At 37.6% G+C, this 20,394-nt stretch overlaps 1 protein-coding gene across 1 annotated transcript; it reads right to left on the bottom strand.

Annotated features, from left to right (window-relative positions):
- Positions 1-1,267: 1,267 nt before the first annotated feature.
- Tcn1 (transcobalamin 1) lies at positions 1,268-12,971 on the bottom strand. Its single transcript, XM_026411652.2, has 9 exons — positions 12,893-12,971; positions 10,344-10,511; positions 9,374-9,514; positions 8,346-8,498; positions 6,553-6,740; positions 4,024-4,210; positions 2,824-3,007; positions 1,495-1,613; positions 1,268-1,329 (listed from the first exon to the last, which is right to left on the bottom strand). Exons 1-9 carry the CDS (start codon positions 12,969-12,971, stop codon positions 1,268-1,270), a joined length of 1,281 nt encoding a protein of 426 aa, XP_026267437.2.
- Positions 12,972-20,394: the final 7,423 nt, after the last annotated feature.

Here is a 20,394-nt window from a genome sequence, read left to right as displayed (position 1 = left end):
CAAGTTTTCTCCATTATGAACACCATAGCTACCAACTCCTGAAAAGAGGACAGGGGAGAGTTGAACTAAGAGTTGAGAATCAGTATCAGAAAGTGGTATGTAGGAGTAGGGTTCAGCCTCTGTCTATGAAGCAGGGTCGCAGGTGGAAGAGGGGAAGATTATCATGAAGAAAGTATGAGGAGTAATTTAAAATATTTTGATTCTACCTGAGGATATCTTTCTTCTGGGAGTTACTTGAAATGGGCTATTTGTGTGATATGTGAAGCACCTTCCACCCTTTGACATCTTTTTTAAAAAAAGTTTTATTTGTTCTTATTAGTTATATATGACAGTAGACTGAAACCTTTTGACATCTTAAAGGTACTTCTGGCTCCTGGCTGTATCTGTATGCCACTCAGGTACTTGGTTTACAGTACAATTCAGTTCATGCTGCCTAGACACCTTTCACCCCCTTTTTAAAAATTTTTTTTTTAAAATTTGGTGAAAATGGACATCAGAGGTGATTTTTTTTCCTCCCCTTCCTCTCTCCTGCTATTCTCTTTCCACTACTGATCAGATGTGATTTTTTTGCATGCATATTTAACATGAATACTAGGGTGAATTTATGGGGAACTAAATGGAAAATAAATGTGGGGGAAGAACAAATGGAACCAAGGGAGACAAACAGAGGGGGTGATAGTATTGTTCCTCAAACTATGGACTGATTTCCTTTTCCACACAGTTTTTCTCTCTACTCACTGCCTGTATGAAGTCAATGACACCTGGGTTCCTCCCTTGCTTTCTTCAGAGAGATGTCTCCTTGTGAGCTTTTCATTGATCTCATGGTTGCTGCTGCAACTTTAGACCCTAGAACTTTTTTAAATAATTTTTTTAGTTGTTGGTGGACCTTTATTTTATTCATTTATTTATATGTTGTGCTGAGAATCAAACCTAGTGCCTCATACATGTGAGGCAAATGTTCTACCATTGAGCCACAACCCCAGCCATAGATGTAGACTTTAATTTTTCCCAATTGCCAAAGATCCTCCAGATAGTTGGGGAAGTTTGAGCAGAACCCAGCTTATTGGACATGTGGTCTAATCTATTCTTCTTTAGGTGATCATCCCTGTAATAACTTATAAAATCCTTTTGAAAATTAATTGATTAGAACATGCTCTTCTTGTACAGACCTTGATCTTTTATTGAATTGGAGGGGGGAGTGTTGGGCTAATTTCTGCATAGAATTCCATTCCAAAAGGTGCATTCATAAGAGGAAAGTCTGGGCTTATCAGTATTTGCTCCAACGAACCTCCAAGTTTTCTCCATTATGAACAACATAGCTACCAACTCCTGAAAAGAGGAAGAAAGAGAGGTCAAAAGATATGACCACTGAATCACCATTGGATGCCATCTTGCCCAACACTTTGGCCCATTTCCAACAAAAGCTTATGCCCTCCCACCTGAGAACTTTGGGCATTTATACTCCATGGATCTTCTTGGTACATCTCTTCTTACCTTGGCTCAGTGATTTGCCTCCACTCAGAAGTTCCCAGTAGGTTCTCTTATTGTTGTTGGCATACAGACCCTGGACAGAAGTAATGTAGGGGCCCCATGCACTCTGCTCCATTGTGAAACTGTGGGGACAGTGAATGAGTAATAAGAATTTAGAATTTTCAAAGGAGACCCTTTAATGTTTTTAAGTATAACTTGGAGATGTAACCCAAAATACAGATTTCCTGGCCCTATACTCAGATTATTTGATTCTTAGGTCTGGGCTGGGGACCAGGAAGCTGCAGGTTTTATCAAAAGTCCAGGGATTCTGATGCAGGCACTTCACACTCTGTCAAAGTGGCAATGTGATGCCCATGGCTCTGTCTTCCCCCACTGCCATTATACACACTTTGCAATTAACTTCTTCAACCTTCCACCCTGAAATAGTACCTGTTGAAGATACTGGAGCAGTAGAAGAAAGTGTTAACCTCATGTTAACCTCAAGGCACTGCAAATTAGTGGGTTTTCTTTTAGAAAAGACAATCAGGAAGGAAGGATTGATATTTCATGTGATGTGTATTACAAAATGACAAGGTTGTTATCTATTTCACATTCCTTAGTCATATTTCATTATCTGCTTGGAAGCTCTTGAAATCAGTCTTTTAAATATATTTATTATATATGTATATATATTACATATATATATATATATACACACACACACACAATTATTCAGATTTTCTCTACAGCGCATGTTGTTAGACACAATAAATAACTTTCAACTAGATTTAAGGAGTCAAATAAATCATACTTTTCAGGGGCACAAATATCTTAAATTTGCTATTTGACCTCTCTAGGCCAGGGAACCTTAATTTAGGGGTCCATACATCTCCTGAAAAGGGGAAATGGAGAGACTTAAGTGCATTTGTGAAATTACCAATTGAAATGTCAATTTTTTTGGTGTTAATTTTTCTGAGATGAGCATTCATTACATTCATCTGATTTTCAAAGGAGTCATTGATTCAAAAGTAGTTAAGAACCACTCTTCTAGACACAGATGTCTGATATAAAAGGTTCTATTTATTCAAGTTTTGCTGAAAAAAGAAAGAATCTCGGGATTCATTCATTCATTAAGTGAACATTAACTTAATACATATAAGGTGCTTTGAGGTGAAATAATCTTCCTAGCATATAATAGGTATTTTTAAACCCTGCTGTGAGGTATAGATGGATAACAAAAGTACCAGTACAGAAGTGTCTTAAATACACTTTATATTCAGGTGCAGATATATTCTTAACGAGTCTTTCAAAATTACAGTAAATACATTAGCATTAGGTTATGGTCAGACATACCGAAATTCCGTCGGATTCTGTTTTTGAGCTTTTTTCATCACATCTAGGAAGACTGAACCATTTGGCACGGTGATATCGATAGGATATGTTTCATTGATTACCACAGAGTAATGGACGCGGATGGATGAGGATGAGTTAGAAGGTGTGTTAGATTCAGGTGCATCATTGGAAATGTTGAATTTATCTGACAGAGACAGAAAAGCAGAGATAGATATGCAGAAGAATAAATATGGTGTCAGAGTTTGCATACCATTCTACCCCTGTCTAAGGACTCCTTTCCTTTATACAGAGATGAATTTGCTACAAGGAGCAAATGTCATCAAGGGGAAGATCTCTCATGTGACTAAACAGAAATGAAAACAGAGACTACTCACCCTGTGAATGCTGGCATTGGGCTCAACTCCCAGCTGTTTAAACAATTCAGTTGGCTTAATGCCTGTTTTCCACAGACAGTCCTGATTTTTTTCCCCTTTGGTACAGAATCCAGCAATGCTTATCTTCCCTCTTTTTATTTCTTAATGTTTACTAAGAACATATTAAGTGCCAGCCATTGCAATAATCATTTTACATGAATTAGCTCAATCAGTTCTCACAAAACCTGTGTGAGGTAGTGTCACCATTTTCTACATTAGAAATTACTTTAGCTTAGAGGTTAAACATTTGCCCAATGCCCCTAAATCCGTAAGTGGCTGTACCAGGAATGAAGGGAGATAGAAGAAAATGACTCCTTTCTACCTTATTTCAAAATAATCTGTTTGAATAAATAATTCATACTACATTTGTCTAAGAATACTGCCATATTCTTTCCAACCATGTATTTTTTCACAGAGTAATAATGGAAATTATTGTGTGAATAATGAAAAGTCAGAAATATAATATTCACTTTCTATACTTTGTTTAGAATGGGAATGATGCTTTGTCTAGGATGGGAATTTCTGTATCTACAATCAGAAAACATCTCTTTGAAGACAGACATCACTTATCTATGTTTCAATCAAGAATAAGGTCTGCCACCCTGAGAACAAGTCCTCAGGTGGTTGTAATTCCTGATGATGTAATGAGAACTGAATTCTGTCTAGAAACTTCTATGGCTTAGAGGCTTATCCTCTCACTTTCAGTCCCTAAAGACTCCTGCCTCTCACATCCTTTGGGTGTTAGGCTGAAAGGCAAAAGAGTTTACCCTTCCTTCAGTGCTTATACCTAAATCAGAGTCACAAGGAAAGTTTGTAACATTCAAGTAGGTCTTTCCCATCAGGGGAGGTAAGATCTGGGCCGCAGCAGTTGGATTATTGAACATTCCCCGAGAAATTTCCTTGAATGTTGTATTCAGAGTTTGTTGGCAATTCCATTCACTTTCTTCATAACATTTTGATGACACTAAGAGGGCCTAGTGAGAAAGAAAGAGTTAGAGACACTTCAAATAGGGTGGAAGGTGGCACCTAACTAATTCAGTAAGAATTTACTGAACATTGACAACATAGGAAGCACCTTGGATAATTAAGTTGTCTTTCCCACTATATGGAAGGTTATAGACTAGTTTTGAGTGCAGGGGAATTGTGTAATGCAAGCTACAATGATTCCATTGAAAATAGACTTTCTCTGCCATATTCACTCCTGTATTTTAGCTCTAGAATAATACCTATCATAAAGATGCACTCAATAAACATAATCAACAAACTATTGTAAAAGGTGCCCTAAATGAATGCCCTAAGAGAAGTGTCTAGTGACATTGTCTTTCAAAAATGGAGAGGGTTTCACATATATGTAGTGAGTCTGAGGAAAACTTCATTGGAGGAGGTGGTATTGGAGGTGAGCCTTGGCAGCTTGGCAGTATGAGGCATGTTGGAAGGAAGAAAGAGGAGGGGACTCTGAGCTGAGGGAGCAGCATGAGCAAAGGCCTAAGGTAGGAATGGGGAGCACATGGCCTTGAAATGATGAGAGTGTTTGCATTTTGACCAGTCCCCAAGGGATGCTTCTGAAAGTCCTCTCACCCGACGTCAGCCTGGCAAATAACTATTCATCCTAATGACTCTGCATTTTTTCCCTTCAAACCTTTTTTTTTTCTTTTCTTGTATCTACCACTTAGAGTTCAGTAAGTCAATGAAAGAATGTAGAAAAAGTGCCAGACCTTGAGGAATGTGTGCATGACAGTATAGGTACGGAGTGAGTTTTGAGAACAACTGTTGATGTCCATCCCCATCCATAACACTTTCTGGCTTTATAAAATTTGGCAAGTTTACTGACACTCTGACTCATGTTCCTGTTTAGGATAATCCTTTCCTCATGATGTTATGTGCATTAATTTATTTAATAGGACACAACAAATACTGACACTATTTACTACTACTATCACTACTAATGCAGCAGTAACATAATTTGGAAGAAAAATGAACACACAAAACAACAGTATGTGGTAAAGTGTGAAATTACATGTGATATAACAAGATAGGTTGTAGCAAAATTTCTAATTTCATAAAGAAATTGTAGTTAGGAAAGGCTTCATAAAAGCATTGGATATGAAAAGGTAAAGATTGAAGGTGAAAAGAATATATTTCAGATGGTGTTGGGAAATCATGTAAGAAAAATAGTGTAGGAAACATACTCCTCTTCCTCCTCCTCCTCCTCCTACTATACACACACATCAGATACAGCACTAATCTCTAGGTTATATAAAGAACTCAAAAAACTTAACACCAAAAAAAAATAAGTAATCCAATCAATAAATGGGCCAAGGACCTGAACAGACACTTCTCAGAAGAGGACATACGATCAATCAACAAATATATGAAAAAATGTTTATCACCACTAGCAATTAGAGAAATGCAAATCAAAACTACTCTAAGATTTCATCTCACTCCAGTCAGAATGGCAGCTATTATGCATGCAAACAACAGTAAGTGTTGGCAAGGATGTGGGGAAAAAGATACACTCATACACTGCTGTTGGGGCTGCAATTTGGTGCAGCCAATATGGAAAGCAGTATGGAGATTTCTTGGAAAATTGGGAATGGAACCACCATTTGACCCAGCTGTTCCTCTCCTCAGTCTATACCCAAAGGACTTAAAAACAGCATACTACAGGGACACAGCCGAATCAATGTTTATAGCAGCACAATTCACAATAGCTAAATTGTGGAACCAACCTAGATGCCCTTCAATAGATGAATGGATAAAAAAATGTGGCATATATACACAATGGAATATTACTCAGCAGTTAAAGAGAATAAAATCATGGCGTTTGTAGGTAAATGGATGGAGTTAGAGAAGATAATGCTAAGTGAAGTTAGCCAATCTCAAAAAACCAAATGCCAAATGTTTTCTCTGATATAAGGAGGCTGATTCATAGTCAGGTAGGGAGGGGGAGTGTGGGTGGGAGGAATAAATGGACTCTGGTAGGGCAGAAGGGTGGGAGGGCAAGGGAGGAGGTATGGGGTTAACAATGATGGTGGAATATGATGGATATTATTATCCAAAGTACATGTATGACGACACAAATTGGTGTGAATATACTTTGTATATAACCAGAGATATGAAAATTCGTGCTCTATATGTGTAATAAGAATTGTAATGTATCCCACTGTCATATAAATAAAAAGTATTAAAAAAGAAATAATAATAATAATAGTAATAATAACAATATCATCATCATCTTAGGGGTCAATAATAAGGGATCAAGGTATTGTTCTCTGTGACTCCCTTTTCTGTCTCCTATTTTTACCCTCTGACTTACCTGCATAGCTACTCCTGTACTAAATGTGTTTCCAATGAGACCATTTTCTTTTTTCTCAGACAGAATTTTTTTTACCAGGAACCTTATGCACTCATCAATTTTTGTTAAATTCTTTTCTGCTTTGATCTGCTCATTTGTTAGAGTCCTGTTCACACATGTCAGAGCCAGGACAGCCATTGCACCAGTATCTGTCAGGGAACAAAACATTGGGAATGTTTTGACCAACCATTCCAGTTTGTCTTAGACCAAGGGATTTCTGGGGAGATAAGACTTAGAGTCAGCTAAATGGACAAATTTGGAAAAACCAGAATGTTTGGTCATTCGGATTGATGACAGCGGAGAAGGATTTCAAGATATGGCTGATCATCTTTCTAGGACTATGCACTCAAATTTATTTCAAGATTTCTTCCCTATGTGGGGTTGTCATGTGCACATATATAACATATTATGTTACAGCCATAAAACCATATATGGATTTGTAAGTCCATATTCATGAACAGTTTTCCATTTTTGTTTTATTTTACTGGTGCATCATAACTATACAAAATCTTGGGATTTGTTGTGATATATTCATACATGCACTTAACATAATTTGATCAATTTCATTGCCCAGTACCTCCCTTATCCCTCCACTCTTCCCTCTGCCTAATCTCTATACTCTACTGATCTCCCGTCTATTTTCAGCCAGTGCACCAATATCTGTCAGGGAACAAAACGTTGGTGATAGGTTGACCAACCATTCCAGTTTGTCTTGGACGGAGGGATTTCCAGGAATGCAGGATTTTATTGCCCAGAACCTCCCCATTTCCTCTGTTCTTCCCTTTCCCATCCTTATCTCTACTCTACTGATCTCCCTTTCATTTTTATGAAATCCTCTCCCTGCTTTTTTCTTTCTAGCTTTCACTTTTAGATCTTGATTGCTCTCATCTTTTTAAATCTTTCTTCAACTTTTCAACCACATTGGTAAGGGAATTGAGAAAATCCAGGATAATAAAACAAAAAAAAATCTTTGTGTGTTCCTAATCAGTCCATTACACTGAATAAAAATGGCAGTTAACAGAACTGTTCCCCAGTAAATCCCCTCAAGGGACAGGATGAGGCAAAAGACGGGAAGAAGGAAGGATAAGGACTCTTTCTTTGATGCTTGATTGCTCCTTGGTATGGCACCTTCTCTCTCTTACAAGAAAAGGAATATGGGAAGTCTCACATTCTGTCCAGAAATACTGACTGGTGTTTTGCTTTGACCTTTTAGATGAAGATGAGCCCATGTACCTGGATCCATAGGAGCTGAGCACCAATACTAGTTATCTAGAGGAGACTTCTTTTGGATGATTAAACTGACACAGTGGGAAATTGGTTCTTCTCCTTTACTTGATCAAAATATTAGACTTTTCCCTAGGAGAGGTTGTGTTGTTCAAGTCAACCAACATGTCCACATTGTCTCAGTAAATTAGAGAAAGAGGCAGTGTTAAATTAAATGACTTGCCTTGAATTTTATTTCTTAAACTCTATGCTTTCTAAAATATTTTGTATGTACATTCTCATGTTCCATCCTTATTTTACAGATTTTAATATTAAGCCGCACTAGGAGCCAGGTCTTTTTATGGTACCACACATCTGGAAAGAGGCTTAACTGCCAACCATTATCCATGATTCCCCCCAAAGAATATTCTCTTCTGAGGGTAAAGAAGATAGGAAAAAATATGATTAATGTTGGTACAAAAACCCAAAGGGCAAGAACTACTGGTGATTGTATCCTCGGATCCAAGGGAATTGGGTTAAGTGACACTCACCTACTGAGAACTGACCACCCAAATAATAGTTTTTTGTCTGATTGAATAATTTAGCAACTTCGGTGGTTGAGTAGTTCCCATTGAAGAGACACAAAGTCAAAACGTCCAGGCTGATCTGGTAGAAGTTGGTCAGTGGATTGCCATCGTGTGTTTCTGGCAGAAAGAAAAGGATAAATATTTACTCATGGTACTGGGGTATATACTCCTTTCAACATACTCCTACTTTCTTTATTGCCATTCTGTATATTTAAAGAGAGGTAAATAAGAGAAGGTAGAGATCACTCATAGGATGAGCAAACCCAAGAAATGTAAAGACTTTTAAAGGCCACCAAATCTGACTTAACTCCTTTCATTTTAAATCTGAGGAGAGCCAACAGTGAAGAGATTAAAGGACTATCCAGATATTCAGCTGGTTACAGAGTTATGACTAGAACCTAGGTTTCCTACCTCTAAGCCTCTTGCACTTGTAATAGTAAGCTGAGAGGCTTGGGTTGGAGGCACTTCAAAGAAGGTGGGATTGGAGGAAGTTAATAAATGATAGGATATATATTAGGTGGGAGTTTAAAAAAATAATGCATTTCACTAGTAGCCACCACTGTCAACCCGTTTTTCCCAGTGATAAAGTACTTTGGCCACTTTTAGCTCTTATATTAATTTTGAATGCTTTGTTACTTACAACTCAGTGTCCTGTGTTGTTCAGCTGTTTCTGGTGTTACTCATTGTTTGTCTAAAAGCCAAGCTCTTGGAGGACTAAAGAAGTGTGTGTGTGTGTGTGTGTGTGTGTGTGTGTGTGTGTGTGTGAGAAGGAGACCTTGACATAGGTATGGCAATGCTCAGTTGAACACAGTTTGAAAAGAAAAAAAATACAGGTTGCACAGTGAAAGAGGGAAGAGGTGGAAGTGACCTGCAAGGATGCCACAGGATGAATCGGATGAAGAGGAAGGAGGACACAATGGAGGGACATTATTCAGTTCTGAATCAGTAGAGAAGTCAAATTTGTTGAGGGTTTCTGAACATTTGATTCTTACTCATGTTTTCAATTTCATCTTGGAATTTTTTTTCTAGACGACCGAGCAGATTTTCTTTATATGTAGAGTTTTCACCAGTGGGATGACATGCTTCCAAAGCCAGTATAATCACAGCAAGTTGTCCCGAGCTTAAATTTAGATCTGAAAAGAAAAGTGTTCAAGTTTAACAAGACACATGCTTGTGATTTTTTTTTTTGCTTCCTGTCTTCCTTGTGGCTTATATTGCTTATAACTTCTTTTTCTCCATTCTACTGTACACTAAAATTTTTATCGTTCTCTTTTTTTTAATCCCCAAAGCAGAGCCTTCTAAGGCTCTGCTGTATCAGTGCAAGATAGGTCTTAGTCTTTTTCATGAAATAATGGGATTTTTTGAAATCATGCAATATTTACAAAAGATGAAAAAAAGAAAAATAGATATATACTAAAACCTTTGGATTTTCTATCTTCATATTGCCATCTTGCTAGGACAGTAATAATTGATTTTTATGTTCTGTCTTACAGAGTATCAAAACTTTCAGACTTCTCTTATAATAATATGAAGAGGAAAGCGTAGCTTCATTTCCCCCTTATATCAACTCAAAACCTGAGGCTCAGTATTAATGTGACTGGCTCAAGGATAATCCTGGACTTGAACCCACTTCAAATTTTTATTGTTCCACAGATGCTGCTCTACTGTGAGCTTTTTTGTTTGTGGTTCATATCCTTATGTGTAAACTCATCTAGTTTACAACACCATATTAAGAGTCTATATATTTTGCTTTCCTTTGTGGTTCTAAAGGATCCAAAGAAGCATGACCTAGCTCTAGAGTGAGTGGATCTGATGCTGCTAGGCACTGTCACTTCAGGTTTTATACAGCTGGGACTAATGCATCAGAGGTACTTTGGACATGTAATTTTTAGGATTTGTTGGAGATAATCTCTTTAGATAGGTAGATCGTTTCTTAAATATTTCCTAGAATATAACACTCACCTTTCCCTTCCGTAGTTCTTTTGACTTGTTGTTTTAGGGTTTGGTTCTGAATTCCAACAAGGGTGAGGGACAACAGGACATTTGCAGATTGGGTTTTGCTTGTGTATTCTGAATTGATCATTGTATTCAACAGATGTTTCAGATAAGAGTAGTTTTCTTCATTGACCTCTGTAGTACAGAAAGGAAGAAATAATGTGGCAATACTATTATGAGGTAGATCAGGATGGCTTCATTTCCCCCTTACATTAACTAAAAATGAAGGTTCCGTATTGACATAACTGGACCAATCCTTGATGGGAACTTGAACCCAAACCAAATTTGTATTGTTCCATGGTCGATTCTCTAACATCAACTTTCTCAGCTGTGGTCCACAACCCCCTTTGGTTCTGAACTTAGCAAACTTATGTAACAGTATTAATGCTCATAAAACATTAAGACTAGAAACAAGGGTTATATTAAAATATTTACTAATAGTTATGGCCCAGATCAAAGTCAATCCAGTAGTTACTAGCTGTTGGTGAAATAATACAGAGGTGGGTCTGGAGCCCTCCTCCACTTCATGACTTCTGTGACAAGTAGCATTGTAGTATTTCAGTATTTTAACAGCTTGTGAATCAGGTACTGGCATATCAGTCCTGCCTGGGATATCTAGTATCATTCCCTGGAGAAATATCCTTAAAGAAATTTTCATAATTGGAAGGTTAACTGAAACTAGAATACATGTCTTCTGACTCCTATCTATTGCTCTTTCTATTTTTTCTATCTAGTTTCTTCTCTTTCTTCTAACTTTATTGGGTTAATCCTGAGAACATTCATTCTAAGGCAAAAATTCTATTACATTGATGATTGACCCCCAAGTTGCATTATCTGATTGCCCAACTGGCCAGGCATCAAGACCATTACTTAGCAGCACACTCCCTTTGGAATGTCTCTAGGTTTAGCCTACAATATCCCCAAATTACAGTGGAGAACATGAAAGGAAGTTCATTTTATTGTGGAGGTAAAAGAGAATCCAGAGGCCCCAAAGATCTGGAGGAAAATAAGTAGAGTTAATTGCCACCTAAAACATAAGACATTTTGTTTACAATATTGAGAAATATCCCCAAATTCTTCCCATCTCCATATAGTCTCATGGGTTGGTAAGACAGTGAGAAGAAAACTAGTCCTGTGTTCAGCACCTTTTGATGGTCTCTTTGCTCCTTAATTTATGACTATGGGTAAGTTATGTAACTTTCTTGACCTTTGGTATCTTCATTTAAAAATTGTGGATATTAACACATGGTAAAATGCTCCATATGTTCCTATTTACAGTACAACTGGAGTTCCTATTGTCATACTTAGAGACAGGAGATGTGATTTCTCTTGCACATTTTGTTCACTGTAATAAACACTCAAGAAGATCTGAATGGAGTGATTGTAGGAAGGTCACAGTTTGTTGCAGGCATAATAGGATAATTGTGAATCATATTTCTGAGGTTTGTGGAAGCATCCAGTTCAGCAGATTTTCTGGCATTAAAGCAGACTTTTTAGTTCCTGTTCAACAACTCTAATCAACTTCCTTGACCAGTAAAGACAAATTTAATTATTCTTTGCAATGAATTGAACTTCAAAGCCTCCCCGGAAGTCTCCTATTCTCTGGATCCGGTAGGGAAACTGACAGTACAGGAAGAAAAATGTGAGTTGGAAGATTCTGTGTTTTAGTCTTGGCTTGAATACAAGCCTGTCTCCTATGGTGTTGATCTCTTCTTGCTGGCTAGAGTACCAGGAGTATGTAGCTGCAGATGGCACAATCTACTCATCTTTGGATTTGTTTAAAGCTAAATTCTAGAATACAGATTCATAAAAGAGAAATCATACATCTGAGGCCTATTCCAGACTTCAAGAGATCAAGTGTTTCAACAGTTGTCCTTCATTATCCTCCACTTAAGGGGTCAAACTAGACCCATGTCTGGATTTCCTTTCTCCCACTTTACTTTTTTTTAATAGAACTTCACAGTCTCTGGAGCTAATACTCAGAGATGATGAGGTTCTAACCTATGTCCTATAGAAAGAATGGAAGGATGGAAGATATGCAGCTTGAAATATCTAAACATAAACAATGACAAGAGAGAAGACTCATTGTTTGAAAGAGCTTATCATCATTATTTTTTTCCTGTGAGTTACAAAGGGTTAAACCAAAGCCATGGGTTGAACTGCAGAAATAGATTGCACTTCAAAATCAGAAGATCACTTTCTATGATCCTGAAAAGTTTCTGGGATCATGAATTTTCCATCACTGGAAATGAACAAAGTAGAGAGTTACTTGGTAGGGGTATTGTGGTAGAGAGGATTGGAGCTTAGGAAGAACAAGCAGTTTAATACAGAATCTATGATTCCTCTTGTGGCATTTTTCTCATCATTTTTAAATTACCCTTTCCATTCTGCATGGAGTTGAAACACACATAGACCTGATATAGGGTCTTTTCTTAGTTAACTCTACATAGAGTGCTCTGATAATAGCTTTCAGAAGACTTTCACACTGGAATAATTTTAGCTGAAATTGTACTTACCACAGATCTTGCATAGTTGGCTTGGAATAAGAGAAAACAGTAGGAGCCCCACTAAGGGCTGCTGGTATGAATGCCTCATCTCTCCAGCAGAGTACTGGAAAACTGAGGACTTGGCTGGATGATGGGCAGAGGGCAATGAGAGCTCCTTCTCCAGTTGTCTCAGCCCCTCTCACTCAAGCAAATATTGAGCAATGTCAGGAGGTGTGGTCAAGTAATGTGACAAATCAGGAAGAAGACTTGAAAGGTATGGTCAGGGAGAATGAGGAAATATTTTTTTTTGTTTCCTGTTCTACACCTTCAGGATTCACATTTATTACTTGTTTTCAGTCTGATGGACATAAATCAGTCCTTTACATTCGACTAAGTTTTCATTATCATCGTTTCCACTCTACTTTGGTTTTGTTTGATTTATTTTTCCTGAGAAATCAGATTTGATGGGACAAGGGCATATAACATAAAAAAAGAAAGTAGAAATTGTAAGTCAAAAATTGGAGCAGGCAAGATTAGGGAAGCAGGGTTATGAGGCAGTCTTTGGTATGGTGGTTTTTAAGCTAAGATTTTCTCTTAGGGTTCATGATGTCCAGAGAGTTTCTTTGCCCTAGAGAAAAACCAGAGAGATATACATCAAATGTCAATTTCAGCCTGCCAAAAAATTGCTACATATTATATGCTATATGTGATATGTGTTGCCTATTGTAGTTCTTTTAAGCACTATTAGAGAATATTGTCAATCTACTTCCTCATGACTTGTGACATATCATTGGCATTGTATCTCTGTGTTTTAGTCAGCTTTTGTGTTGCAGGGACCAAAAGTCCTGACAAGAACAAGATAGAGGATAAAAAGTTTATTTTGGCTCACAGTTTCAGAGGTTCAGTTGGTGGTCAGCTGAGCCTGAAGCTCTGGACCCAAAGTGTAATCGTCAATTTGAATTGTCAACTTGATTGGATTAAGAGATGCCTAGGATTATAGGTGTGTTATTGGAGGTGTGTCCAGGAATGATTGGCATGTGGGATAGCCACCTGAAATGGAGACCCTCCCTAAGCATGGGCAGCACTGACCAATAGGATGATGGTTTGGGTGGAATAAAAGTTGGAAGAACAAGGAAGCAGCAGCAGATGCAAGCTTAATTCTTCTTGAATGGGTTCTTGGTTGCTGCTGCAATTGTCTGAGGATATTGGACTCTCCCTTCTTCACTCTTGCAAAGCAGGCTCTGCCAGTGATTCTCCAGAAGCTTTTGGTCTGGGACTAGGGTAGCACTGTTGATCCCTCTTGTTCTGGGGCTTCAGCCTCTTGGATTGCGTAGCTACTGGTTCTCCCAGCTCTCTTCACTGTGAAGATGGCCATTGTAGACCATCCAGCTTCTGGTCATGTAAGCCAACCTACTTAGTCCCCCTTTTATAATTATACTTCTTGTTGATTCTGTACCTCTAGAGAACCCTAACACAAGGTAAGGCAGAAAATCATGGAGGAAGGACGTGATGGAGGAAAGCAGGTAAGGGCATGAAGGCTAGGAAGCTGAGAGAAGTGCTTTGCAAAGTTATGTTGCCAGTGACCTAACTCTTCCAGCTATACCTCACCTGCAAGTAATCACCCAGTTAATCCATATCAGTGGATTAACCCACTGATTATGTTATAGTTCTCACAATCGAACCATTTCAACCCTGAACATTCCTGCATTGTCACACATGAGCTCTTGGGGGACAGCTCATATCCAACTGTAACACTCTGATGGTTAACTTTCTGTGTCAACTTGACTGGCCATGGGGAGCCTGAATGAAACATTATTTCTGATGTGCCTGTGAGGGTATAGCCATATAAGATTAGAAGGGACTTCTCACTTCTCCTGGGAAGTCCTTGGATTGATTTATACCATTGGATTCTCTGGTTCTCAGGACTTCAGACTGAGATTGAATTATACCACTTGCTTTCCTGGGTCTGCAGCTTATAGACAGCAGACTGTGGTACTTCTTAGTCTCCCTAATTGTATGAATCAGTTCCTCATTCATTCATTCTGTCCCTCTGTCTCTCTCTCTTTCCCCTACTGTTTCTGTGGAGAACACTGACAATACAATTTCTTTGTATAGCACATGGTCCAATCCATAGAAGACATTCAGGAGACACACATTGAATGTAAGGTTTCACATGGAAGCTGGGGAATATTAAGACAAGGTAAATATGCAAAGATTCAAGGCCTAGGTTTCTTACAAAGTGACACTGTTGACATTTTGGGCCAAATAATTTCTTGTTGTGTAAGGTTTTCCTGTGCCTTGAATGTTATTTATCAGTATCTTTGGCAGGTAAAAATGATCCCTCATCCCAATAGTCATGACAAAAGATGCCTCCATGGTTCCTGGGAATTTGCCCTCTGCTCCCCCTGCCCCAAGATGGGAACCATTCTTCAGGTTTCTAAGAAGTTTAGGTTTTGTGTGGGGATAATCTCATACTTATCTTTAATAAATATTTGACCTCCACCATGCATAGGATCAATGTATTGTCCCTTTCTTACTAGCTCACCTAAATTTATCAGTATAGACTGATTTCTACAAAGTGTGGGACAAATGGCATCATCCTTTTTTTAAATTTCTCATCTAAATTTTTCAATATACTTTTGCCCTTACCACATTTAGGGCCAATGATATTGCCTTCCCCTTTTTTACTCTTATTCTACTCATGTCCTTACTTCTTACCATATTTAGATAACTTTCCAAGATTCACTACAAACACTTCCTTCCATTACCCTCAGTTCCTTGGTCTCTCTTATTATCTAATGGTGTAAGTGGAGGCACATGTAGTGCAGACCCATGTAAAAATTATAAATTAATTGAAAAAACTGTTAAACAAGATAAGTTTTGCCCTCATATTTGGACAACCAACTTTCATGAGCCGGAAAGGTGGATTTTAATTTAGAATTCCAGAGTTCTACTCTGGGACATTGTGGTAAGAACCAGCAATGGTCACCACTTGAATCCCTTCCCTTGTCCATGGATGTGGCTAAATCCATTCTCTCTAATCCCACTCTCACTTGCATTGCATGGGGCCTGCCCGTGCAGATGTGTCCAAGTTGCATCCGTATTTCCAGCAGACAACTGTCCCTGGGCTGCCACTGGGCCCAGGGCTACACACACCTGGGAGGACAGACTCAGTGGGGCTCAGGCAGGCCTTGTGTGTAAGTTCAGGGCTATTTGGGCAGTGAATTCAGGGGGATTGAGATCTTGGTGGCATGTTCCTGTGGCCCAGAACACTTCTTTCCCCCAGAAAAGGGCACAGTGGAGAAGGCCAGAGTGAAGCTGTATAAAGTGTGAGTTCCTGAGCAGAACTCCTTCCTTCCCAGACCTGAGGGTGATAGAACACGGCATGCAGCAAACTGATTTGTCTCATCTTTTTCTCTTTTTTCCCCTAGTATAATGTATAAGTGTGTAGAGGAAGCAAAAGTAGGAGGGAGGTATGAAATGGTGCATTGGATGAAGGGATTTCTGGAAACTGGGTCAACATCATGAGAGTTGGACTGGTTTCTGTTTTTTTTTTCTTTTTAAAAAGTCATTGGAGATCCTTAAAACTATGATTATTAGAAAAGAGAGCAAAAATGTTTTGCTAAGTTTGTGTCATTTAAGGAGAAATGTATGATAGGAAATAGGATTTGGTCTTATTTTACCTTCTTTAATCCATCAGAGATGTCATTTAATGAGTGATCCCTAGACACATCATATTTCTTATTTAAAACCACAAACTTTAAATAATGGAGACTGAATGAGTTAGCATCTGCATATCAGAAAACATTCAACTTTTGTGTTTTTTGGGGATTGGCTTATTTCCCTTAGCATAATATTCTCTACCCATTTACTGGCAAATGCCATAATTTCATTATTTTTTAAGGCTGAGTAATATTCCATCATATATTCATTTATCTGTTGAAGGCCACCTAGTTTGGTTCCATAGTTTAGTTATTGTGAATTGAACTTCTACAAATATTGATGTGGCTGCATCACTGTAATATTCTGATTTTTAAGTCCTTTCAGTATAAACCGAGAAGTGGGATAGCTGGGTCAAATGGTGGTTCCATTCCAGGTTTTCTGAGGAATCACCATACCACTTTCCATACTGGTTGCACCAATTTGCATTCCCATTAGCTATGTGTAAGTGTTACACTATTTATAGTCCACCAACAATGTATGAGTGTACCTTTTCCCCACAGCCTCGCCAACACTTATTGTTGTCTATAGTCTTGATAATTGACATTCTGATGGGGGGTGAGATGAAATCTTAAGAGTAGTTTTGTTTGCATTTCTCTAATTGCTAAAAATTTTGAACATTTTTTCATATAGTTTTTGATAGATTTTATTTCTTCTTCTGTGAAGTGTCTGTTCAGTTCCTCTTAGCCCATTTATTGATTGGGTTATTTGATTTTTTAGTGTTAAGTTTTTTGAGTTCTTTATATATCCTGGAGATTAATGCTCTATCTGAGATGAATGTGGTAAAGATTTTCTTCCATTTTGTAGGCTCTCTCTTCATGTTATTGATTGATTACTTTGCCGAGAAGGAGCTTTTTAGTTTGAATCCATCACATTTATTGATTCTTAATTGTACTTCTTGTGCTTTAGAAGTCATGTTAACGAAGTCAGGTCCTAAACTGACATGATGAAGATTTGGGCCTACTTTTCTTCTATTAGGCTCAGGGTCTCTGCTCTAGTGCCTAACTCTTTGATCCACTTTGAGTTGATTTTTTGTGCAGGGTGAGAGATAGAGGTTTAATTTCATTTTGTTACATATGGATTTCATTTTTCTAGTATAATTTGTTGAAGAGGCTACCTTTTCTCCAATGGATGTTTTTGGCATGTTTGTTTAGTATGAGATAACTATATTTATGTGGGTTTGTCTCTGTGTCTTCTATTTTGTACCCTTGGTCTACATTTCTATTTCAGTGCTAATATCATGCCTTTTTTGTTACTGTTGCTCTGTAGTATAGTTTAAAGTCTAGTATTGTGATGCCTCCTGCTTCGCTCTTCTTGCCAAGGACTGCTTTGGTTATTCTGGGTCTCTTATTTTTCCAAATGAATTCATGATTGCTTTTTCTAGTTCTATGAAGAATGTTATTGGGGTTTTAATAGGAATTGCACTAAATCTGAATAGTAGTATGTCCATTTTAACAATATTAATTCTGCCTATCCAAGAGCATGGGAGATCTTTCTGTCTTCTAAGGTCTTCTTTAATTTATTTCTTAGTGTTCTGTAGTTTCCCTTGTAGAGGGCTTTCACATCTTTTGTTAGATTCCCAAGTATTTTATTTTTTGAAGCTATTGAGAATGGGGTAGTTTTCCTAATTTCTCTTGCAGTGGATTCATCCTTATGTATAGGAATGCATTTGATTTATGGGTATTGATTTTATGTCCTGCTACTTTGCTGTATTCCTTTATTAGTTCTAGAAGTTTCCTGGTGGAATTTTTTTGGATATTCTAAATATAGAATCATGTCTTTGGCAAATAGTGATAGTTTGAGTTCTTCTTTTCCTATTCATATCCCTTTAATTTTTTTTCATTTGTCTGATTGCTGTGGCTAGAGTTTTAAGGACTATGTTGAATAAAAGTGGTGAAAGAGGGCATGCCTGTCTTGTTCCAGTTTTTAGAGGGAATGCTTTCAATGTTTCTCCATTTAGAATGATATTGGCCTTGGGCTTAGCATAGATAGCTTTTATAGTGTTGAGATACATTCCTTTATCCCTAGTTTTACTAGTGTTTTGAACATGGAGGGGTGCTGTATTTTGTCAAATGCTTTTTCTGCATCTATTAAGATAATCATATGATTCTTGTCTTTAAGTCTATTGATGTGATGAATTATATTATTGATTTCTGTATGTTGAACCATCCTTGCATCCCTGGGATGAACCCAACTTGAACATGCTGCACTGTCTTTTTTTTTTTTAATGTATATACTTTGGAATACAAACTTTATTTGGATGAAATAAAATTTAATTACAGATAAAGTGATTAATAACCATAGTTTGTGTTTGGTATAGTTATATATTAACAAACTGGAAAAACCAGGATAAACATACTGTTTTTTTAGTAAAATATCAACATATCAGATAAAAAGAAGGTAAAAGTAATAGTAGAGCAAGTGAAAAGAAAACCTACATTTGTGTTGAGTTTCACAGTCAGGGAGTTTTATAGACAAGGTAATTAATTAGCTATGTAAATATAATAATAAACATTTATTGGGCATCTACTTTGTTGCACTATCTTTTTAATATTTTTTATGTGATTTGCCAGAATTTTATTGAGAATATTTGTATCTATGTTAATTAGGGATATTGGTTCTGAAGTTTTCTTCCCTTGATGTGTCTCTGTCTGGTTTTGGTATCTGGGTGATACTAGCCTCATAGAATGAGTTTGGAAGTGTTCCCCCCTTTTGCATTTCATGGTATAATTTTAGAAGTATTGATGTCAGTTCTTCTTTGAAGGTCTTGTAGAACTCAGCTGAGAATCTCTTTTTGAAAATTTACTCTAATTTGTTATACATGACAGTGGAATGTATTTCAATTCATAGTACACATATAGAGCGCAATTTTTCATGTCTCTGGTTGTTCACAAAGTAGAGTCACACCATTCATGTCTTCATAGGTGTACTTAGGGTAATGATGTCCATCTCTTTCTACCCCCATACCCCTCCCTCCCCCTCCTTCCCTTTCTCATCCCTTTTCCCTATCTAAAGTTCCTCCCTTTCTCCCATGCTCCCCCTCCCATCTCCATAATGGATCAGCATCCTTATATCAGAGAAAACATTTGGAATTTGTTTTTTTAGGATTGGCTTACTTCACTTAGCATAGTATTTTCCAACTCCACCCATTTACCTGCAAATGCCATGATTTTATTCTCTTTTAATGCTGAGTAATATTCCATTGTATATATATACCACAGTTTCTTTATCCATTTATCTACTGAAGGGTATCTAGCTTGGTTTCACAATTTAGATATTGTGAATTGTGCTGCTATAAACATTGATATGGCTGTATCACTGTAGTATGCTGTTTTTAAGTCCTTAGGATATAAAACAAGGAGTGGTATAGCTGGGTCAAATGGTGGTTCCATTCCCAGTTTTCCAAGGAATCTCCATACTGCTTTTCATATTGGTTGTACCAATTTGCAGTCCTACCAGCTATGTGTGAGTGTGCCTTTCCCCCCACATCCTCGCCAACACTTATTGTTTGTATTCTTAATAGCTGCCATTCTGACTGCAGTGAGATAAAATTTTAGTTTTGATTTGCGTTTCTCTAATAACTAGAGATGTTGAACATTTTTTTTATACATTTGTTGATTGATTGTATATCGTCTTCTTAGAAGTGTCTGTTCGTTCCGTAGCCCATTTACTGATTGGGTTGTTTGTTTTATTGCTGTCAAGTTTTTTGAATTCTTTATGTACACTAGAGATTAGTGCTCTATCTGATGTGTGTGTGGTAAAAATTTTGCTCCCATTCTGTAGGCTCTCTATGCACCTCTTCTTTTACTGAG

Source organism: Urocitellus parryii, chromosome 4 (genome assembly GCF_045843805.1).
Source record: "Urocitellus parryii isolate mUroPar1 chromosome 4, mUroPar1.hap1, whole genome shotgun sequence".
Lineage (NCBI taxonomy): Eukaryota > Metazoa > Chordata > Mammalia > Rodentia > Sciuridae > Urocitellus > Urocitellus parryii.
Note: the sequence above shows the minus strand (reverse complement) of the source record. Positions and strands in the feature narration are given on the sequence as shown.